Source organism: Canis lupus, chromosome 22 (assembly GCF_048164855.1).
Source record: "Canis lupus baileyi chromosome 22, mCanLup2.hap1, whole genome shotgun sequence".
Lineage (NCBI taxonomy): Eukaryota > Metazoa > Chordata > Mammalia > Carnivora > Canidae > Canis > Canis lupus.
In genome coordinates this window covers 14,852,035-14,876,094 of record NC_132859.1, presented here as the reverse complement: position 1 = coordinate 14,876,094, position 24,060 = coordinate 14,852,035, and the positions used below count along the sequence as shown (strand labels likewise).

Here is a 24,060-nt window from a genome sequence, read left to right as displayed (position 1 = left end):
GGGCGGGGCGCGAGGCGCGAGGGGGCGGGGCCGCGGCGCGGGGGGCGGGGCCGCGGCGCGGGGGGCGGAGCTTCCTCGCCGAAACGGGCCGCGCCGGGCGGCGGGCGGGAGGCAGTGGCGGCGGCGACGGCGGCGCGGGCCGAGCGGCGCGCGGATTGGCTGCGGCGCGCGGAGACGTCAGGCTCCCGCGGCCCGAGCGGCCGCCGGGCTCGCGCGGCGCAGTCGGCTCGAGTGCGCACCGCAGCGAGGAGGTGTCCTCGGCCGTCCGCTTGCCGCCGCCTGAGCCGGGACGCGCCTCCGCGCTCCTCGCCGCCGCCGCCGCCGCCGCCTCCGCCTCCGCCCCCGCGGCCGCCGCTCCCCTCGCCGTCCGCGCACACACCATGACGAAGAAGGAGAAGAAGTCCTTCAACCAGAGCCTCGCCGAGTGGAAGCTCTTCATCTACAACCCGACCACCGGAGAGTTCCTGGGGCGCACCGCCAAGAGCTGGGGTGAGCGGGCGGCGGCCGGGCGGGGCCGGGGCGGGAGGGGAGGGGCGGGGGGCGGCTGGGCGCGCGGGGGCCCGAGGGGCAGCCGGAGGGGCGGCGGCGGAGGGCGGGCCGCGCGGCCCCATTCATTCCTAGCGAGGCGGCCGGGCCGCCGCTCGCTGCCGACGCAGCCCGGCCCGCAGGCGGCCCCCGCCCGGCCGCGCCGGTCCCTTCCTCGCGGCCCGGAGCGCGGCGCACGTGCTGCCGCGGCCTCCCTGCGCGCAGCCGGGCCCGAGCGTACGGGGCCGGGCGGCCGGGCCTCCCTTTGTACGGAGCGCGCGGTCCGGGGCAGGCCCAGGCGGCGGCGGCGGCGGCGGCGGCGGCGGCGCTCGGGGAGGCTCCGGGAGGCCGACCCTGCCTCACGCCGGGGAGAGGAAATTTCCACTCTCTCCGCTCTCTTGGGACTCGTCCACGCTGCCGCCCCTGTCGGAAGAGTGCGAGGGAGCGTAGGTGTGTGGGTCGCACGAGTGTGCCGCGGCCAGTCCTCACCGAGCGCCGGGCACGCGAAAATGCGCTTGAATTTGGACCGTGAAGAGACCCTTAAGGAAAGGTTGGTTCCTGCCTAATTCCTTCTTGCTTTACAGACGTTTTCTTCCCAGCAAATAGGCGGCTTTGGGGGGGGCGGGGGGTGAATCCCGAGTGGCACAATTTTTGTGCTTTCAAAACACGTGATGGTTGTTGTGTATGTTGGTTTTTCTGTGTAGGAGTTCTTTTAAAAGAAATACTTAACTATCCGCCAATGTAGTACTGCTTTAGGGTGCCCCTCTCTCTCTCTCTCTCTCTCTCTCTTTTTTTTTCTTCAGGAAAATTGTATTAATGTCTGGATGAGGACTTTGTGTGTGTGTGTGTGTGTGTGTGTGCGCCTTTTGAAGAACACTTTGTTAGTGGGTCTTGACCTCCCCCCGCCCCCTTCAGTGAGAATAAATTTCTAGAGTGGGAGAACTATTTGGGCACGACATTTTAAAGAGAAGCATGAAGAGAGTAAATTAGGTATGACTCAGAAAATACACTGTTGCTACTGACTGAAATCGGCTCCTCTGGAATGGAAAGTCGACTTAAAGTCGCTAGCTGAGGGGCAGCCCGGGTGGCTCAGCGGTTTGGCGCCGCCTTCGGCCCCGGGGCGTGATCCTGGAGACCCGAGATCGAGTCCCACGTCGGGCTCCCTGCATGGAGCCTGCTTCTCCCTCTGCCTGTGTCTCTGCCTCTGTGTGTGTGTGTGTCTCTCTCTCTCTTTCTGTGTGTCTCATGAATGAATAAACAAAAAAAAAAAAAATCTTTAAAAATAAATAAAGTCACTAACTGAAAGGGGCCTTGGAGGTTTTCTAGCACACACACCACCACCCCCCCCCCCCACCACCCCCGGTTTAGAGATGAGGAAAAATGAGATCTAGAGAGGTTGTGATTTTGCTTTGTGTAAAATTACATATTCCGGAGAGCCAAGAAAAGAACCCAGTTGTCCTTTAATCCTAGTCCAGCGGTTTTATTATTTTACAGATGCCTTGCCTAACACACACTCAGGATTTGTATTTAGATAGCTGCCTTTTGGGAATCCACTAATGTGAAGAGGAAATAAATCTTGCATCTGGAGTTAAATGGGGTGGGGGGGATGGTCAAGTTATAGCTTCTAGAATGTGCTACCTTTTTGCTGAAGGAATTTTTGAGTGGTGGAGAGGGATTTTTGTAGACTACCTAACTTAGTGTGCCTTATTTCCAGTAATCAGTACCTTGATTTTTTTGTTGGAATGACATTTCTTACTGCAGATAGTGCTTCTTATCTAACCTTTGTGTTTATATGATGTCGAGGTTGAGATTTTTATTGAGTATATGCACTAAGTAAATATGCACAAGATACCAAAGTGTAGGCCTTATATAAGGGCTACGGTACTACAAGTGAAGTTGGGATTTATTTCAGAAGGATTGAGGCAAGACCTTTTTTGCAAAATTGAAGATAAATGTTATTCTTATCAACAAATAGTACATTTCTGAGTTTATTGGAATAGTAGTAAACCAGTGTGAAACGGCATAAATTATCCATAACCCCAGCCCAACATCAAGGGCATTGCTCCAAGGATATGTACGGGCAAGGTGTGTAGAGGCTGAAGTCCATACTCTGCCCTCCAGGCTGTGTGCCCTCAAGTGTGGGGAGTCTGCCTGGAGAAGGGGGTATTTTCTAATTCTCAGAAAGGCATTGCCTGATTTCCTCATTACAGAGATACCCACTATTAATATTTCGGTGTATATCTGGAGAGACTTAGAAGGGTATAATGTTAGTTTTTATTTATTCTTTATGAAAAGAGATCATACAATAAGTGTTGCTGTATAGTGTTTGTTGTGGGGTTGTTTTGTTTTTGTTTTTTTCAGATTTATTTTAGAGAGCTGGAGGAGGGGCAGAAGGAGAGAGAATCTTTCAAGCAGACACCCCCATTGAGTGCCTGAACCTGGGGGCTCGACCCCAAGACTCTTGAGATCTTGAGCTGAGCCAAAACTAAGTCGATGGCTCAGCCGACTGAGCCACCTAGGTGCCCCGATGTTGTGGGTACCTTCCATTTTAATAAATAGATCTATATCGTCATTTTTAATGGCTGGCTAATGGTCTGTTTTATGGTTCCATGTACTACTGTAATTTTTTAAAACAATGTGTTTATTATTAAAGATATATAGCTTATGTATGCATGGGAGATACCCAGGGAAATATGAGTAACTCCTGATTTTTTTTTAATTTATTTTTTATTGGTGTTCAATTTACTAACATACAGAATAACCCCCAGTGCCCATCACCCATTCACTCCCACCCCCCGCCCTTCCCTGATTTTTTTTTTAACCAGTACATACTTTATGTACTGCTCTCTCCTCCTAGTCCCTTCAGCCTTGAGCATACGTTTTTGCAAATTTATTTCTTGAGATATGTTTCTACTAGTGGAATTTCTAGGTTGTGCATTAATACGTGTACTCTTTACATTTTGGAAGTGTATTGCAGTTTTTGTTTTGTTTTGTTTTGGGGTTTTTTGAAACTCATTTGCAATTTTTTTCTAGTTGCTTTTGAATTTGAATGAGGGAGATTATTATTATTATTATTTTGACCTTGATAAAGTTGCTGTGTCTCCTGGTATGTAGGAAAAAAAGCCTTCTCTACCCTAAGGATTTTATAAAGACATTCATTTAAGATGTTTCCTAATTTTATTTTTACATTCAAGTCTTCAGTACATTAGTTCCATTTAATCTGAAGTTCCTCACTAGTGCATGGGATTATATTAAAAACATATACTTTTTTTTTTTTAGGAGTAGAGGGAGAGAGAGAGAGAGAATCTAAAGCAGGCTCCATGCCCAGAGTGGAGCCTGGATGCAGGACTAGATCCCACCACCCTGAGATCATGACCTGAGCCAAAATCAACAGTTGGATGTTTAACTGAGCCACCCAGGTGCCCCTAAAAGCACACATTTAAAAAGCAGTTTTACCATGTACACTTGGGATAAAGTGAAAATACTGCAGGTTACACCACATTGCCTTATTTGAAAGGACTATGTAAAAGATTTGTTTTTTTAAGATTTTATCTTTTTAAGTAATCTATACCCAGCATGGGCCTTGAACCCACAACCCCAAGATCATGAGTTGCATGTACACTGTACCCACTGAGCCAGCCATGGACCCCTATATAAAAGCTTTTCAGTAGCTTCTTGTATGTTGCGCAGTTTCAAAATGCTCACATACATAAAGTCACCTCATTTGATTTTCACAACCATCTTCTACAGTAAAGTACACTATGTAGGTGATCAAAGTGTACTTAGAGTTGGTTTCTTAGGCTGAACAGTAAGGACACATCAGGAGTAAGTAGTTGCTGTGCATGAAAACACAGAACAAAGAAAATTTACAATCTTGTGGCTTATGCTGCAAATATTAAACCTAAATGTGTTAAATACAATTAAAATGAAAGCTTAAGGATCATCTGCTATTTATACTGTAAGTGATGGACCATGTGTTGCAATTAACATTTTTAAGAATAATGAAATAGAATAACAAAAATACCATTTTATTCTACCTAATTTGTTTATTCTTTTTTTTTTTTTAATTTGTTTATTCTAAGGAAACATTTTCCATGAGCTTTTCTGTATTTTGCATATACAGTTACCCTAATACAAAATGTGTTTCTTATTGTGGCTCACAGTCAAAAAAAGTTTGAAAGCCACTAATCTAGCCTTGTGCTCTCGTTTCATAGATGAGAAAATTGAACTCATAGGTCTGATTTGTCCAGATGTACTCAACAATAGAATCCTTGGCCTTTAGACTACCTCCAAGGCCAGAGTGGTTTTTGTTTTGTTTTAAAGATTTTATTTATTTATTCATGAGAGACACAGAAAGAGAGGCAGAGGCACAGGCAGAGGGAGAAGCAGGCTCCATGCAGGGAGCCTGATGTGGGACTCGATCCCAGGACTCCAGAATCACACCCTTGGCCAAGGCAGATGCTCAACTGCTGAGCCACCCAGGCATCCCTGTTTTGTTTTGTTTTTTAACTATGCTATGACTTGATGTCATTTAATGACATCTGCTGTGGGCTTCTTTGGAGTTCATTATCTTAAGGCTACCTGCCAATAGATGCTTTATATTTATATTGACCTAATACTGGAGTTGCTGATTTCCCAGCTAGTCAGGATTCTGGACCAAAACTGTTAACACCTACATTTTGTTCACGTACCTTTTCTTTTATTATAGATCCATGAAGTGCCATTTTCTCAGTCACCTGCTCCCATTCTGGGTCATGCCTCAGTAAATGCTCTGCCTTGGAGATCAGACTCCATCCCATCTTGGGTGTTTGACTGTAGGGGAGAAGGCAAGTGTGTTTATTTTCCCAGTATCACATAGTTTTGTAAGATGATGTTCTTTGTCCTGTGGAGTGTGACATTAAAGAAACTTTACAAAAATGTGCACTGTTGGGAAAGTAACAGGACTTGCCTTACCCTGTGTGCAGGCTATAAATGAAGGTCAGTGGTGGGTGTGGCAGCGCCAGCAGCAGAGGCATACTGAGCCATCACCCAGCAGGAGACAGCACTTCCTGGACTGGTAGTGGAAGGGAGGGGACGGGGTAAGTTTGTGTGTTATGTTCTAGATGTTTTCATTATGGTAGTATGTGCTTTACTGTTGTTAAAAAGCAACCTTCCTCTACCCTCAAAATATTTTGATTCTTTGAAATTGACTTTCTGATTTATATCTGTAGAATTAAATTAGTTGTATTAAAAGAGTTTGAAAACCTGCCTATCTTTAGTAGCAATATTGCCATGATTGGTCATGTTTAATTAAGGAGGAAAAAAGACATTTTTAATATATTTTTAAAATAATTTATTATTTTTTTAAAAGATTTTATTTATTTGAGAGAGAGAGCATGAGTCGGGGAAGAGAGCAAGTGAGGAAGGGAGCAGGAGAAACACTCCCCACTGAGTAGGGATGCCAATGCCCGGCTCCATCCCAGGACCCTGGAATTGTGACCTGAGCCAAAGACAACTGCTTGACCGGAGCTACGAGGCACCCCGGAAAAAAAAAATTTAACTCTGAAAGATAAAGTTATTATTTTCTAATTATGCATTCATTGCATTGATTTTGAAGTAAAATTATTTGTAATCTTTAACCACTTAGCATAACCACTATTAACATCATAATAGTTTTTTTTTTAAGATTTTATTTATTCATGAGAGACACAGAGACACAAGCAGAGGGAGAAGCAGGCTCCCTGAGAAGAGCCTGATGGTGGGGAGCCTGATGCAGGACTTGATCCCGGGACCCTGAGATCATGAGCTAAAGGCAGATGCTCAACCACTGGGCCACTCAGGCATCCCAACATTTCAGTAGTCTTATTTCCTTTTTGTGTATCAATTTTTTTTTAATGTATAAATAAAATTTTTAAATCTACAGTTAGATAACCTAATTTTATCACTTAAAGGGGAACGGTTTTGTGTTGGGGATAACCTTGGCCCTCTCCATCACCTCTGTGGGGACTGTCCATACTTCCTGCTAGAATGTATGTGTTCTGGTGTCTTTAGTTATTTTCTCTATGCTGAGACTCCCAGATCTGTGTCTATAGTTGTTATGGCTTTTTATATTAATATTAGTGTTAATATAGTCTGACAGAGATCTTCAATTGGATGTTTCATAGAACTGTGAAGTGTTTCACACACCTCTTCATGTAAATCTCCATTGTCATCTCTTCTACCATTCTCTACCCCTTCTGGGCCTATTTCTTCTGAGTCTTTCCTTCACCTTGGCTTAGGTACTCAGATGTCAGCTCTGATAAATATATCTGATCTCTGATAAGTATCTTTGAACCCTTCTTTGCCTTTAGACTGTGTCAAGTGCTCCTGTGTATCCCATAATAGTTTTTTTTATAGCATTTAATGATTTTTTTTGTAGTAGTATATAAGTTTCTTATTAACTCAGCTTTGATTCTCTGATTCTCTCTGAGCCTGTTGCTCAGTACTTAGGAAGGTAATAATAGGTAGAATGAATGAGCACTATTAATGAAATGTGTCCATGTAATTAGTCTTTTTGCAACATTAAAATGTCTTTGATGGTATTGGCATATCATAGTGTAAGGGTTCCCCAATATTTGGGCATCCTACCCCGTTTTTTAATAGCACTCTGAGTTTCATGGAAATTCAGTGTTAAGAGGAAGCTTCCACTTAACTTTCTCTTTGGAGATTCAGCTGAGTTTGTGGCATGCCTAAGTGGTGCATCTGATTAGGTTAACAGAAACAGGATTATTATCCAGGTCTCCTGCTTTCTGCTTTATTGCTCTGTTCAGCTTCTTATACTGCTCTTATGAGACCTGCTTAAAGGTTTGTTTTATTTTTTAACCTCTTTGAAATTTAATGGGCATTTTTTAACAGTGTCATTCTCTGCCCTGCAGGGTGCTTTACTAATATTGTTTCTGAAAAGGATTCTCTAACTTAGCCTCCCACATATCTGTTCAAACTTTATAACTGAGTTGGTTGTAGACTGCCTCTTATTTGTAACTTTTACTTAGTATTTTGTCAGTGCCATCATAAGGTATGATTTTGGGGCTGACCCTTGTCCAAGGCATAAGGCACTTTGGCAGGTTCTGGCCTATAAATAGTGGCCCTTTATGTACCCTTACTACTACCACTCTTCGTCCAAAACCTCTCTAATAATTTTTTTTCCTGATTCCTTGTCTGTTTTTCCTTGTCTCATTTCCTAAATGTGTATTTCCCAGGTGCTGTCTTTGGCCTTTTTTTCTCATCTTCTTCCTGGCAATCTCATAAAACAATTGCAAAGATCACTCATTTTACTTCTTGGTTAACACCTATCTCAGATTTAGTTGCTTCCTGAATATCCCATGAACTTAAGAGGGAAAGGCTTCAATGTCTTGACCAGCTCTGTAACTAAACTACCTTATATATATATATATATATATATAAAGTATATATTATATTATGGCAAACAGTTTTCTCCCCTTCCTCTACTGAAGTTCTGAGTTGCTCCTATATTAGCAGTTTTTGAAAACAGAGGTCACTATCTTTTCTGTCTTCCCAGTTCTACTTCCGTAACATCTCTTAAATCTGTGACCCCCACACCCTCATTGCTTGCCTCTACTGTGGTTAATCAGGAATTAATTTTCTCTGCCCTACTCCTTCCTTGCTCCCCCCACCCCATTATCTTTTGAAAACCCACGTTCAGAAGGAGTTCAGGGTGTTCACTTTTCATAGCTTAACAATACTTACACCACCTGTTTCAAATTTCCTAGTTCTTAAACTCCCATCAGCCCTGGACCCACTGTATCAGGGTCTGGTAGTGCCTTTTCTTAAAAATTCTCTGATTAAAAACTTAAAGCACCAGATGAAGAGCTTTTATAACTTTTCCATAGTTGTTCCAAGACCACTGGCTTTCCAGTTTTTACCTACTGTTTACAAAAAAAGTTGTAGTGTTGTTCACTTTGGGGAAAGTGAACTCTTAACGCCTGAGGCATCCCCAGAAAGATCCAGGGAATCATTTGGAATCATCGTGACCTAAAGTGGTGTAACTTCACTTCTTTCAGGTTATTTTTAGGGCTACAGCTTTGATCATGCTACTTCTCATACCCAAAATTATGTTTGGATTCCCACTGCTTTCAGATGGCTTAAATTCCAAACAGCTGGCATTCCAGGCTTATTATATATATTGATTTAGAACTAAGTTTCCAATCTTATAACCTGTCATTTCCCACCTTACTCCCCATATACCACATGTCATAGCCAAAATGGGTGTATTTGGAATGCTCTGCTCATTCCCTCCCCCATGTCCTTCATCCCTACATCATAAATTCTTCCCTACTTTAGAGACCTACCTTTGAGTGTCAGCTGTCCTAAGCATTCTCTGATACGCCCAGGTGAAAATAATACCACATTTATTTCCTATAACATTTGAAACATTGTATCCTGAATTGTTGTTTATGTACAGTGCTCCTACTAACTAGATGTTCTCACAAATCAGGATTTACATTTGCATATCCCTGTAGTATCTAACACATAGTAAGAGCACCTTTTTTCTTTCTTTTTTTTTTTTTTGGATGGACAAATTGTCATTTAATCAGTTTCAGCTTGTGATTCACCTATTCCTTGGGCTAAAGGTGAGAGTATTGTGGGTTAGTATAGTTTCACACTGTGAAAGTCTTATTTGTGGAGATACTTTTTTTTTTTAACATAAATTTATTTTTTATTGGTGTTCAATTTGCCAACATATAGAATAACACCCAGTGCTCATCCCATCAAGTGCCCCCCTTAGTGCCCATCACCCAGTCACCCCCACCCTGTGGAGATACTTGTATGTAAAGGCATAATTCCCCTTACCTTACCATGATTCTGCCCCACTAAACTAATTCATTTTGAAGTTTCCAGAGAGGGTACCATAGTATAAATGAGCCTGTGGGCATATATATATATTTCTTTTACTGCATGACTTTTAGAAGTATACCAATATCCTGAGATGACCAGACAAGGACTCACTCAGAATATAGACCTGATTTCTCATTCCACACATCAGCTAAGCTTAGATAACTCATTTTTAAAGTCTCTTAGTTTTAGTTTCTTCTGTAGGAGAAAAGTTGTATAAGATAGTTTCTAAATGTCACTTTGAAATGGAAAAAAAAAAAGTCTATATAAACACTTCAGGACAACAGGCGGTGAGCTTTTTCTTTAAGGACCAGATAATCCTTTAGACTTTGCTAGTCATCTGGTATCTGTTGTAACTACTCAACTCAGGTATTATAGCTTGAAAGTGGCACTAGGAATTTGTAAACTAATGGACCTAGCTATATTTCAGAGTATTTTATTTACAAAAACTGCTACTGTGGTTTGCTGACCTCTTTAGAAAAGAAGTTAGTGTCCGTGTAGGCTGACTCAAGAAATCTAAACTGGTCTGGTTTTTGTTTGTTTGTTTGTTTTAAGATTTTATTTATTCATGAGGGACACAGAGAGGCAGAGACATAGGGAGAAGCAGGCTCCATGCAGGGAGTCTGACATGGGACTTGATCCCGGGTCTCCAGGATCAGGCTCTGGGCCGAAGGCAGGTGCTAAACCACTGAGCCACCCGGGAGTCCCTAAACTGGTCTTAAATAAGATGTACACTCCTGGCTTTGTTCTTTTCACATAATGAAAGTTAACATTATTGTTTGAATTTTTACAGTACAGATGTGAATAATTAGTAAGTCCACTGTCCTCTTCAGCTTTCCAGGGTAACCACTGTTAACAATAATACATGGTATATCCACTTTGGATAAAGTTCTGGTAGTTTTTTATAAAAGTAAATATACTCCTATCCCATGACCCAGCAGTTCTACTCCTAGGTGTTTACCTAAGAGAAATGAAAACATATTCACAAAAAATACTTGTACAAGAATATTCATAATAGCTCCAAACTGGAAACAGCCATCAGGAGACTAGGTCAACAAACTGGTATGTCCAAACAGTGGAATACTACTCCACAGTAAAAAGGAACAAACTATGGAAAAAAAGAACATGGGTGAATTTCACAATTAGGCTGAGCAGGAAAGAAGCTTTACCTAACAGAACACAATAGGATTTCATTTATATGAATTCTAAAACAAGCAACACTTCTTAGTGCTAGAAAAAAAGCCCAGAATGGTGTTTGCCGCTAAGCTGGTGGTCATGGGGACTGGGAAGGGGCACCAGAGAACTCAGTAGGGTGGTATAATGTTTTGCCTCTTGCTAGGGGCTTAGATCTTATAGAATGCATTTGTCAAAAACCTTTTTTTTTTTTCCAAGTTTTTAAATTTTAGTTAACACACAGTGTAATATTAGTTTCTGGTGTATACAGTTTAGTGATTCAGCACTTCCATACATCACCCTATGCTCATAACAAGTGTACTCCTAAATCTCCATCATCTATTCACCCATCTCCTATTCACCCATCCCCCTGCCCACCTCCCCTCTGGTAACTATCAATTTGTTCTCTATAGTTAAGAAATTTGGTTTGTCTCTTTCTTTATTCCCTTTGCTCCTTTGTTTTGTCTCTTAAATTCCACATATGAGTGAGATTATATTGTATGTCTTTATTTTTTTTTTTTTTTGAAGACTTTATTTATTCATGAGAGAGAGACAGAGACAAAGGGAGAGAGAGAAAGAAGCAGGCTCCATGCAGGGAGCCCGATGTGGGACTCGATCCCAGAACTCCAGGATCACACCCTGAGCCGAAGGCAGGCATTCAACTGCTGAGCCACCAAGGCGTACCTGGTATTTGTCTTTGACTGACTTATTTCACTTAGCGAAATACTCTCTAGCTCCATCCATGTCGTTGCAAATAGCAAGATTTCATTCTTTTTTTATGGCTAATAGGCCATTGTTTGTATGTGTATGCATGCATGCATGCACACCATGTCTCCTTTATCCATTTGGCAATCAATGGACACTTGGGCTGTTTCCATGATTTGGCTATTGTGGATAAACATCGGAATGCATGTATCCCTTTGAATTATTGCCAAGTCATAGGGTAGTTCTATTTTTTCTTTTTTTTAAGATTTTATTTTTAAGTAATTTCTATGCCCAGCAATGTGGAGCTCGAACTCACAACTCTGAGATCGTGAGTCACATGCTCCATAGATTCAGCCAGCCAGTCACCCCAGTAGTTCTATTTTTTAATCTTTTTGAGGAACTTCCATACTATCTTCCAGAGTGGCTGCACCAGTTTGCATTCTCACCAACAGTGCAAGAGGGTTCCCCTTTCTCCATCCACATCTTTGCCAACAGCTATTGTTCCTTGTGTTGTTGATTTAGCCATTCTGATAGGCGTGACATGATAACCTCATTGTAGTTTTGATTTGCATTTCCTGATATGTAACGTTGAGCATCTTTTCATGTGTCTTGGCTATCTGTATGTCTTCTTTGGAAAAATGTCTGTTCACGTCTCTTGCCCATTTTTTTAATTGGTTTATTTTTTGGGGTGTGATTGTCAAAACCCATCTAATGGCACATTAGAGGTTTGTGTATTTCATTGAAGGTGATTTTTTTCTTCAATTTTAGTTAATATGCATGATGAAGTGTTTAGGGGTGACGTATACATACTGACATTGGGAACTTGAAATGCATTAAAAAAACAAATAGTGAATAGATATGAGATATAGTAGAATGTTAACTGTAGAATCTGGGTGGGTTTGTGGATGTTCATTGACATTCCACCTTTCTGTGTATCTATAAACATTGCTAACTGAATACTGGAGAACACTTTTCTTTTTTTTTTTGAGAAAAAATATTTTTAAAAAAGATTTATTTGAGAGAGGGCGTGCTTGAGGGGGTGGGGAACATATGGATAGGAACAAGCAGAATCCATGCTGAGCATGGAGCCCAACTCAGGGCTCTTATCTCACAATCCTGAGATCATGACCTGAGCTTAAATAGTCATATGCTCTATCAACTGAACCACCCAAGTGCTCTGAGAAAATACATGAATATATGTAGATTATGTAGATATTTCTCTTGATTGCCTTCTACCAGTTGTGGAATCTTTCTTACAAAAAATGGTTTTTTTTAAATCAGTTTTCTTGCCATTCCTATTTCGGTGCATTTATGTATGCATATATGTGTATACTTAAATGTGTATATGGCATATATAGAATATGTAGGAATAAGCAATTGTCTTTCACATGTGTAATCGGAAAAATGTGTGTTCTAAAACTTGCCTCCCCTCCACCCCACTTATTGTGTCCTGTGTTTCCATCTCAGTGTGTATTTCTCATTCCTTTGAATTATTTTACATAATCCATAGTGTAGAGCTATACAAGATATACATATATTTTGTTATAAATATTTAGATTGTTTCCAATTTTTCTCCTGAAAATTGCTGATGTGTGTGTGCTACTATTTTAGGGTAAATCCTGAGAAACTGAATTACCACTTTTTAGTGTGTGCTTATTTTTATATTAATAGACTGTCCTCTAAAAAAAGCTGTATCAATTTATATTCCCACCAGCAAAGGATAAAGTACTGGTTTCCCTTTGACTTTCTGAGCATTGGATTTTATCACTATTTAAAAATTTTTGCCAGTTTGATGGCATGCTGATACCTGGTTGGTTTAATTTGCAGTGTCTCTGGTAAACGCATATTTTTGTTTGCTCAGTTTTTTTATGGTCACCTAGTGTCTTTGCTCTCTTTTGTCTCTTAATTCTTGTATTTCAAAGTATTTATTTTAAATAAACAATGTCACAAATTTAATAGTCTTAATGAATTGTTCCTAATCACTTAACCCAAAATATATTGAATAATCCATTATTTTCTCACTGATTTGAATTGCCAACTTTCTTCATGTAAAACTTCATCTTATGGATCTTTTCTTGAATTTTGTTGATCTGTATCTCTATTCCTGTGTCGTTACCACAAATTTCAAACATGTAAGCTCTATGTGAGCATTTGTAAAATAAAATACATGTGTGCAATTTGTGTGGATACTGTCTGTCCAGTTTTGGTACCACATATGCTGGCTTTATAAAAACCATTTAGGTAACTTACAGAACATACTATAAAAGGATAGTTTATAGGGATCCCTGGGTGGCGCAGCAGTTTGGCGCCTGCCTTTGGCCCAGGGCGCGATCCTGGAGACCCGGGATCGAATCCCACATCGGGCTCCCGGTGCATGGAGCCTGCTTCTCCCTCTGCATGGAGCCTGCTTCTCCCTCTGCCTGTGTCTCTGCCTCTCTCTCTCTCTCTCTCTGTGACTATCATAAATAAATTAAAAAAAAAAAAAAAAAGGACAGAATAGGAACCTTTGTGATGCTGTCCTTCTTGATGTATTTTTATTAATATGAAACGTTTGTTCTATTAATGCTTTTTGACTTGAATTCTAGATTGCTTAGAGTAATAATATCAGTTGAGATTTCTTTTTGTAAGCCAAGACCTCCTTTGTTTTCAACCATTATGTGTTACAATTTTAGGTTTTCTTCTGTAAGTAGTATTTAGTGGATTTTTTTAACTCATTTTGAGAATGTCTTGTTTGACTACTATGAAATTATTCATGCCATATTGTTTTTGGAGTTTTAATTTGTTTTTGAATTTAAACAAGTCTAAAATTTTAACTTTATGTAAAATATAAACTAATATAGTGATAACAGGAGATGATTGGCTGCCAGGTGAATGATGTGTGGATTGCAAAGGGGGGCACAGGGACTCTGGAAGTGATAGAAATGTTCTGTATCTTTAGTGTAGTGGTGGTTTCACAGATTATGCAACTATCAAAGACTCACTGGGATTGTGCAATTAAAATTAATAAAAGTTATGTGTAAATTATTCCTCAGACCTGATAAGGAAAAGAAAATAAAATTGACACTTAAGATGTTGCCAGTAAGTCTTACTGGTTTCTTTGCTTACTATTGCTTTATATATTTTTCCTCTGTCTTAGGTTTTTAAAGAAAACTTTTAAAAATGGAAATATATATTAACTTGTTTTGGAATTTGGCACCTATCGTCTCTTTTTTTTGAAGTCAGATATAGAAGTTCTTCAAAAAAAGAAAAGAATTAAGATAGTTTAGCTAAAATTCAAATCCTCCTTGACCACATCCCCAGTCCCAATTCTGATCCCTTCCTTTTTTATTCAGAGGCAACCACCATTTATGAATTTGATTTGTAAGTCTCTGGTCCATTAACAAAATGTATTTCATGTGTATTTACAGAAATGTAACTCTTTTGAATGTTTTAAATATAAGCATGTAGTATATTTCATTCTGAATTACTTTTTCTCACTTGAGGTTTTTGAAATGTTTCATTCCTTTTATAACTAGTTTATAGTTTTCCATAATATGTTTTATTTCTTCTTTGCTTTGTTTGAGGACACTTACATTGTTAGCAGTATTTTGCTATTGCTCTTCAGTTTTTTGTATTGCATAACCAATTCTTTCACTTAGGATTTGAGGTTAGTAAATTTTCTGAGTCCTTTATGTCTGGAGATGTCCTTTTGTTTATTTAATTCGTTGATCTTTTAGTTTACAATCATTTTTCCTCAATTTGGAGTATATATCATTTTTGACCAGCGAGATATTTGTCAGTTACAGTTGTCTACCTTAGGTAGAGCCTATTTCATGTTTTTAGAAGCATTAAGAAATTTTCTCTTTGGTGTTCTGAGACTTTACCTGTATATGTATGGGTATTGGATGTTTTCCAGTATTTTTCAGTTTTTTCCAATCTAGACACAAAATTCATTACTTCTTTGAACATTCTTCCCCCTCTTCCCTTTTCTGATGGAATTTCTTTTAGGTCTGTTGATGATATTCTGGTTCTGTCGCCATGTCTCAATAACTTCCATTTATTCCCTTCCTCTTTTTGCCTAGTGTTATAAAAAATCTTGATCTTTTAGCTCACTGAATTTTCCTTTAGCTGGCCAATTTACTAGGTTAGCCTTTCTCCTAAGTTTTTGTGTTTTAAACAACTTTATTGAAGTGTAATTGACATGCAGTAAGCTGTAACATAAAGTGCACAACCTGAGTTTTGACATATACTCAAATATATGCATATGATATAGTATACTTGTGAAACTACCACTAGTGAAAATAATGAACATAATCATTACTCTCCAAATTTCTTCTTGCCCTTTTGTAATTAATCCTCTTTCCCTATCTCCCCAGACTCCAGGCAAAAAGAGATCTTCTTTTTGACACCTCAGCCCAGTTTGTGTTTTCTGAAATTTTAAATACATGCAATGTAGTGTATATTCTTTTAGCGTGGGCAAGGAGGGACTGACTTGTTTCATTTAGTATAATTATTTGAGAAATAGTTCATGAATAGTATCTAATCTGTGGATATACCAAAATTAACTTATTTATTAATTCCTCTGTTGATGTGCATATGATTTGTACTTTTTAGGAATTACAAATAAAGCACCTATGAATATTCATATACCTTAACCTCTGTGAACGTGTGCTTTTATTTTTCTTGGTTAAATATCTAGGAATGGATTAGCTGGATCCTATTATAGGTGTATGTTGCTAACTTATTCAAAAAATTATCAAACAGGAACATCTGGATGGCTCAGTGGTTGAGCGTCTGCCTTTGGCTCAGGGTGTGATCCGGGTGTTCCAGGATTGAGTCCTGCATCGGGCTCCCTGCAAGGAGCCTGCTTCTCCCTCTCCCTATGTCTGTACCCTCTCTCTGTGTCTCATGAATAAATAAATAAAATCTTAAAAAATAATTATCAAACTGGTTTCTAAAATAGGACTTTTATCCCTCTCTCCTTTTTCCATATTCCCACCAGCAGTGTATGAGAGAGTTCAGTTGTTCTACTCCTGGGCCATCATTTGGTATTGTCAGTCCCTAGGTTTTCTAGCATTTTGGTGAGTTTGTAGTGGCAGCTAATTGTGGTTTTGATTTGCCCTCCTCTGATGACTAGTGATGTTGAGCACTTTTTCATGAGCTTATTTTTTGTAATCCTTACGTCTTTGCTGAAATTTTCTTTCAAAACTTGTGTGCATTTTTGAAAAATTTCTTTTGTAGTAACAGTTCTTTACATATTCTAGAGGCAAGTGAAGTCCATTGTTGGTTACATGTTCTGTAAAAATTTTCTCCTAGTCTTGGTTAGCTTTTTTGTTTTCTTAAGTGTCTGAATTTTTTTTTTTTTTAAGATTTTATTTATTTCTTCATGAGAGACGCAAAGACAGAGAGGGAGAAGCAGGCTCCATGCAGGGAGCCCGATACGGGACTCCATCCCAGACTCTGAGATCACAGCCTGAGCTGAAGGCAGATGCTCAACCACTGAGCCACCAGGCGTCCCTAGTGGCTGAATTTTTCTTTGGAGTTTAACTCTTCTCCAGTTCAGTTTATCTAATGAGGTTTTTATTTTAATAATCAGAATGTGAGATCTGATTTTTAAAAATTGTTCTTTCACCTTCTACTCTGTATTTTAAATATACTTAATGCTTTTTTCCTTCTTGCTCTATTTGCACCCACTTCTTTTGGATATTAGCTACTTTCTTTGTTGAGCTTGTACTTTATCAGATTAGGTTTTTCTCGGGCAGCCCAGGTGGCTCAGCGGTTTAGCGCCACTTTCAGCCCAGGGCCTGGTTCTGGAGACCTGGGATCAAGTCCCACATCGGGCTCCCTGCATGGAGTCTGCTTCTCCCTCTGCCTGTGTCTCTGCCTCTCTTTCTCTCTCTCTCTTAAGGATAAATAAATAAAATCTTAAAAAAAAGAAGATTAGATTTTTCTCAAATATTTGGGGATTATTGGCTCTGTGCTCCTCCTCTTTGTATTTAGACTTTCTAGTTACAGAAATAGGGGATGTAGGTAGCATATGTCAACCAAGACTGGTCTAGGTATGGGGACTCTCTTCTGCTTCAGGCTTTTACCAACCTACCCAGGACATTGCCAGGTTTTCCAGCCCAAGCATCTATACTCCCTCTCCCACTTCAAAGTAGATGTTGCTACTGTTAGTAGTTGCTTAATGCCAGAGGCAAGTGTATATATTGAGGGATAGGACCAAAGTTAAACTCGGTGTGTCTGCTCCTGCTATGGAATCCTCTAGTCATCTGTCTGGTCTTTGACTCAGAGCTCCCCCCTCTTCTCCATCCTTGGCGAGCCAACGTACTTATTTCTGGGAGGCCTGATGAAATCCCTTTCCTTCCTCTCCCTGCTAGAGACAGTTCATTCTTTATCTTTTTTTTCCCTAACCCTTGATGTCTGTAATTCTTTGTTTATATGTCTGTCACTTGTGATAACTGAACTCTTGGAGAGAAGGAACAGATCTTATTCTGTGTAAATTTCTATCACCTGGAGCAACATAGAATGCTTAAATGATAAATTTTTCAGACAGTAGGAGTTTAGATTATAATAAAAAGTAACAACTTGGTGTACCTGGCTGGCTCAGTCCGAGCATGCAACTCTTAATCTCAGAGTTGTAAGTTTGAGCAGCACATGGAATGTAGAGTTTATTTAAAAATAAAATCTTAAAAAAATAAAAGGTAACAACTGAAGGCTCCCAGGGAGAGCAGACCAGGTAAAGGTAACACATGGAGAGGTACTGGTCTGAATGTCACCCTCACTGGTAGGCTAATCTTAGGCAGGCTATTTAGTCTTGTGTAATTTTTTTTTAACTCTTTTTTTTTTTTGAAGATTTATTTATTTATTCAGAGAGAGCGAAAGAGAGGCAGAGACACAGGCAGAGAGAAGCAGGCTCCACGCAGGGAGCCCGACGTGGGACTCGATCCCGGGTCTCCAGGATCACACCCCGGGCCGCAGGCGGCGCTAAACTGCTGCGCCACCGGGGCTGCCCTCTTGTTTAATTTTTTAAATAAATATATAAAATATGACTGCATGTGTATATATACATATTTTTATTACAAAAATGGTACATGTCCATTAGTTTAAGAAAAGTCACTCTTTCAGGCAGCTCCGGTGGCACAGCGGTTTAGCGCGGCCTGGAGCCCGGGGTGTGATCCTGGGGACCCCGGATCGAGTCCCACATCGGGCTCCCTGTGTGGAGCCTGCTTCTCCCTCTGCCTGTGTCTCTGCCTTTCTCTCTGTGTGTGTCTCATGAATAAATAAATAAAATATTTTTTTAAAAAGTCACTCTTTCAATGGGAAACAAATTATTTTTTTTTCAGCCAACCACGCAAAAGCAATTTTTTTAAACAGGTGGTTCTGCGACAATGAATATCCACATACAAAACAATGAAGTCCAGTTCCTTCCTCATACCATATATAAGAATGAACTCGGGATGCCTGGGTGGCTCTGTCCATTAACTGTCCAACTTTTTTTTTTTTTTTTAAGATTTTTTATTTATTTATTCATGAGAGACACAGAGAGAGAGGCAGAGACACAGGCAGAGGGAGAAGCAGCCTCCATGCAGGGAGCCCTACATGGGACTCAATCCCCGGTCTCCAGGATCAGGCCCTGGGCCGAAGACGGCACTAAACCACTGAGCCACCTGGGATGCCCAACTGTCCAACTCTTGATTTCATTTCAGGTCATGATCAAGCCCCAAGTCAGGCTCCGCACTCAGTATGGAGTCTAATTAAGATTCTCTCTCTCCCCCTCCCCCTCCCCCAACTCTCATACATGCTTCTCTCAAAATAAAATCTTAAAAAAATATTTTTTAAAAATGAACTCTGTGCCTGGTGGCTCAGTTGGTTAAGTGTTGACTCTTAAGATTTTGAGAGAGAAAGCAAGAGAGCACAAGCAGGGCCAGGGGTGCAGAAGGAAAAGCAGACTCCCTGCCAAGCTCCCAGGGGTCCTGGGATCACGACCCCAGCTGAAGGCAGACACTTAACCAACTGAGCCACCCCAGCACTCCGAAGCATCAGGTCTTGTTCTCAGCTCAGGTCTTGATCTCGGGGTTGTGAGTTCAAGCACCATGTAATTAATTAATTAGTTAATATTTTTATGTTTTTTTAATTTTTATTTATTTATGATAGTCACACAGAGAAAGAGAGAGAGGCAGAGACAAAGGCAGAGGGAGAAGCAGGCTCCATGCACAGGGAGCCCGACGTGGGATTCGATCCCGGGTCTCCAGGATCACGCCCTGGGCCAAAGGCAGGCGCTAAACTGCTGCGCCACCCAGGGATCCCAGTTAATATTTTTAAAATAAATTTTTTTTACAGGCATGCCTGGGTGGCTCAGTGGTTGTCTGTCTTTGGCTCAGGGCATGATCCCGGGGTCCTAGGATTGAGTCCCACATCAGGCTCTGTGCAGGGAGCCTGCTTTTCCTTCTGCCTATGTTTCTGCCTCTTTCTGTGTATGTGTCATGAATAAATAAAATCTTTAAAAATAGATAAATAAATCCTTTTTTTACAAAATGAACTCTAGGTCAAAGATCCAAACATAAAAGCTAAAACTATAAAATTCTTTTTTTTTTTTTTAAGATTTTACTTATTTATTCATGAGAGACTTAGGCAGAGGCAGAGACATAGGCAGAGGGAGAAGCAGGCCCCCTGCAGGGAGCCCGACGTGGGACTCTAGGATGACGCCCTGGGCTGAAGGCGGCGCTAAGCTGCTAAGCCAACCCAGGCTGTCCTAAAACTATAAAATTCTTAAAAGAAAACATAGATGCAAGTCTTCAGGACTTTGGTTTAGACAGTGGTGGCTTTAAAAAAATGCATTACCTCCCAGACGCTACGCTGTATGTGTGTGTATATCGTTTATAACAAAACTGTAATCTTAAGTATAGCCCTTTAATGAGTTCTGAGTCATTCTAGCAAATTCTCAAACTTGAAGGAGCATTAGGGCCCTCCCAGATTGGTAGCCAGTTGGTTTAGAGGTTCAAGAGGCATCTGAAGTGAGTGGCGTTCTTGTGTAGGGTCATGCCTTGAGCTAGTAGAGTCTGTGCTATGCTGGGCAGTTGATGCAAGAACTGGATTGTTGGACATTCAGTGGGGTTGAAACAAAGTGTCTGGTCAAGATCCATTTCTCTTTCCCCTGAATGACATAAACCGTGGCCTGATTTTTTGCTGCTTAGTTTCTTTTATAGACTTCACATTAACAAACCTCATTTATGAAAACATTTTTTGAGAGTTAAGTGCAATTGATTCCATTAAGATTTAAACCTTGAATTTAGCCTTAGAGCCCAGTTGCAGTATCATTACAAAAATGTTTCTAGATAGTTGTTGGCTTTTTTTCCTCCCTGAAGTTTTTTATGTCGTGAGATTTCTTGACTTTTAGTTTCCTTTCCATAATGTAAATAATTAGATACTACTATTACCCCTTCTCTTCGAATGAGAGTAGGTACAAGGTCACCGTGGGAAAGTGGTCTGGCCAGGATTTGAGTTTAAGTCATACTCTAGCATAGCCTATGCATATACCCACCCTGCTCCGTCTGTTGTCCTATTGTCAACAAAAATAAAATGAGAAAGAAGAAAGGGATTTAAAAGTTGGGGCTTCTCAAGGAATAGAAATGAAAAGCAGAGTCAGTTCCTGTGTTAGAGAAAGGTAGTTTTTAGCCATTCGATAGTAGTTCTCTTATGTGCCTTTAGATCTGAGTGTGAGTACAGAAGTAGCATTTGTTGTGCTAATATATACTATTAGAACAATGTGAAAATGCAAAAACACCAATTATAACATGAAGATTTTTGGTATTTGATATTTATTTTGAGTAAACAGCTTTGGTTATAATTCTGCTGACCTCAGACTATTTAAAATGCTGATGTTTCTTCAGAGTTTTGTGCATGTTAGTTTCTTTAGTTGGTTAATGACTTAAGGAAATTCTTGAAGGATTTTAAGCTGAGGAACATGAGTAATAAAATCACTATTTAAGCTTCATTTACTTTTTCCTGCTTTTATTAACTAGAACTGACACAGACATGCCACACTGAATAGGTTCCATCTGCACCATCCATTTACTAACCCAGGGTGCCCCAATTTGATCCCCATCAATGTGTTAAGCCTATCAGCAAACTGCATCTGAGGAACTGTATGTGACAGCAGTAATTTATAACTTCTGTAATGATTTTATTTATTCATGATTTATTTATTATTATTTAACTATTTATTCATGAGAGACAGAAGGAGAGAGGCAAAGACTTAGGCAGAGGGAGAAGAAGGCTTCACGCAGAGAGCCTGATGTGGGACTCGATCCTGGAATTCTAGGATCACACCCTGAGCCAAAGGCAGTTCAACCTCTGAGCCACCTAAATATCCCAACTTTTGTTTTTCTTAGTATGAGAAAGGTTAAGTTGATAAATTGTCGCTACTCTTATGAGTGATCCTTCATATATGATATTTATAAGTGAGATTAATTTTTAAATATTAGGTTTAGGTCTTAGTAAATGTTCCAGTAGAGAAAATTCATTTTAGTGCTAGAAATCACTTATTTCTTATTTCTACACTCCTTACATTCAAAATCAACTTAATGGCCATTAATATATAGCATCAGATGTGGGACATGGTTATTAATCTGTATATCCTTTTTTTTTTTTTTTTTTTAAGATTTCATTCATTTATTTGGAGAGAGAGAGCGAGCAGGGGCAGAGGGTGAGGGACAGGCAAAGAATCCCAAGCAGACTCCACAGTGAGTGCAGAGCCTGACTCGGCTCAATCTCCTGACCCAGAGATCATGACCTAAACCGAAACCAAGAGTCATACGCTCAACCGATGGCACCTCAGTTTGTGTATCTCTTTTATGGATATATCTCTTTATAGGAAATTTTAACACTTTTTTCATTATGTAATGGTTCTTGAGAAAGCATATTTGGATATAGCTTGTTCATGTCTGTTTTATGTTTACTCCACATGTAACTTTTTATGAATTTCATTTACATTATTTTTCCTAGAAATTGAAAATCAGATTTTGAAAATAGTATTATTTGTGGATGACTTAAAAACACAGCTAAATAATTAAACTCTTAGCACTTTAGTTTCAAACTTCACTATTGCATCAGCAAACTACCATGACTCAATCTGCCTGCTGCTGTAGTGTTTTATAGTATGGAACATAGCCCATGTTTGTTACATTTATGTATTTGTGGACCCTAGTCTGTTGAATGGAGGATTTATCAGTTCCTGTAAACATCTAGATCTGAAAGAATAATTTCTCCTATATCTCATTAAACTAGCCTTTCGGCTTTGCATGTGTTTCATTTCCCTCTGTAGTAAATTAAGCACCTCTTTGAGATTGGTCTTCCTTTTCTTTTTCTGCAACAGGATCGCTGTATGTGGTAGGGAAGTGATGCTATCTGAAGGTGACATGCTGTCCTCCTTTCTTCCTTCTGTCCTCTCGCTCCCTATTTTGGCCTCCTGGTAATTGGGGCAAGGGAGGATGGGTGGGTGCTAGTCTAGATTAAGATGAAATTGCTGTAACTATTTTGCCTTTACTTGAAGTGGGGAGGGCTGGGCAGTGTCCTGCTCACATTTAAGAAATAAAAGTTACCTAGCTTGTGGCATAGTCTGTTTTGGGGTCATGGGGTCTTTAGAAAAATCAGAAAAACCTGGTAGAGCGATTCTCTGGGGAGTAAAGAATGGATATATTTAGAAATATATTATTACAGAAATCTCAGAAACTCTGAAGTTAATCCTTGCCTGGGGATGGATGATTGGAGTCCATTTATTTTAGGTAGGAACCTCTGCAATGGCCCCTCTGCTGGTAATAGAGTCAGGCAAATAAACAAGTATATTATTAAGACGGGGAAATAAAGCTGATGTTAATTCAGTTCCAGGGAATTAAATGTTTTCATTATTGCTGTATCTGGGAATTTATTATCTTTTGATCAGTTTTAACATTTAAATATAAATATGTGACTTTACCAATATATTCTAATATATAATCTTGATGGTAACCACTTCTGATGTTAGAACTTTGAATATAGACATTTGAGAAAAATGGTTTTAGATGTTCCCCCAAATAAGCCACTGGCTTAGGATAGACTTGTTTTAGTGTTTCCAGATTGTGAAGGAAAAAGATGTTGATGTTGAAACTTGGGTATGCCAACTATTGCTTTGTGCTGAGCAGTGGAGTTTTGAAGTCCCATTGGTTGGGGCACTTGTTTCTGGTCTTGTCCTTTGTTTGCTTTTGCATGAGCCTTCTACTTGTAGAGTTTCCTAAACATTATTCATTGAATACCATCTTCATGATTTGCCTCTGTGCACATTTCCTGGCCGTTAAGTCCACTTACTTTATAAAACTTAAATTTATACAAATAATTATTGTGAAATATGGGATCGAAGTACTAATTCCTTTCTGTTTGCGACTTAAAGGAACATGTGCATAATGGGGTTTTATTCCACCTAAAATCATCCTTATCTCACTGAAGGACATCAAGTTCATTTGGAAAACATTCCCCTAGGTGCTGGAATGTTAAATCTCTGATCTTGAACCAGAGTATGGTTTGTGGAAGCTGTCTACCTTGGAAGCAACTGTGGAGATGCGGGGTCCTGGGATGGGTAGATGATGCCTGCCGAAACACCCTCTGCTTGGGCAGATTGTACTGTTCTGAGTATGGAGACTTGGCTGTGTGCATGGCAGAGCTTGGAACCGTAGCCTCATGACAGTTGGTTTGTTTCCTTAACCTGCCCCTCACGGTCCCCCACGTGCAGTGTACGTGTGTGTCTCCAATTTTCCCAAGTTTCCTTTTCTT

At 40.1% G+C, this 24,060-nt stretch overlaps 1 protein-coding gene and 1 long non-coding RNA gene across 4 annotated transcripts in view; both read left to right on the top strand.

The window, feature by feature from the left end:
* The first annotated feature begins 260 nt into the window (after positions 1-260).
* The window catches only part of ATP1B3 (ATPase Na+/K+ transporting subunit beta 3), a 42,810-nt gene continuing 19,010 nt past the window's right edge, over positions 261-24,060 (top strand). Inside the window, exon 1 of one of the 2 annotated variants that reach the window (XM_072792441.1) lies at positions 261-489. In XM_072792441.1, coding sequence (XP_072648542.1) covers positions 381-489 — 109 coding nt within the window. In that variant the 5' untranslated portion in view covers positions 261-380. The remainder of the gene's footprint in view (positions 490-24,060) is intronic. The other variant, XM_072792440.1, reaches the window with a different exon arrangement.
* On the top strand, positions 764-24,060 carry LOC140613923 (uncharacterized). Of its 2 annotated transcripts, XR_012014840.1 has the most exons (6): positions 764-1,075; positions 5,234-5,351; positions 5,490-5,603; positions 11,098-11,256; positions 22,631-22,726; positions 22,975-24,060. It is a non-coding gene; the product is annotated as an uncharacterized lncRNA (long non-coding RNA). The 2 variants fall into 2 exon arrangements; XR_012014841.1 differs by lacking the exon at positions 11,098-11,256 and having other exon boundaries at positions 774-1,075.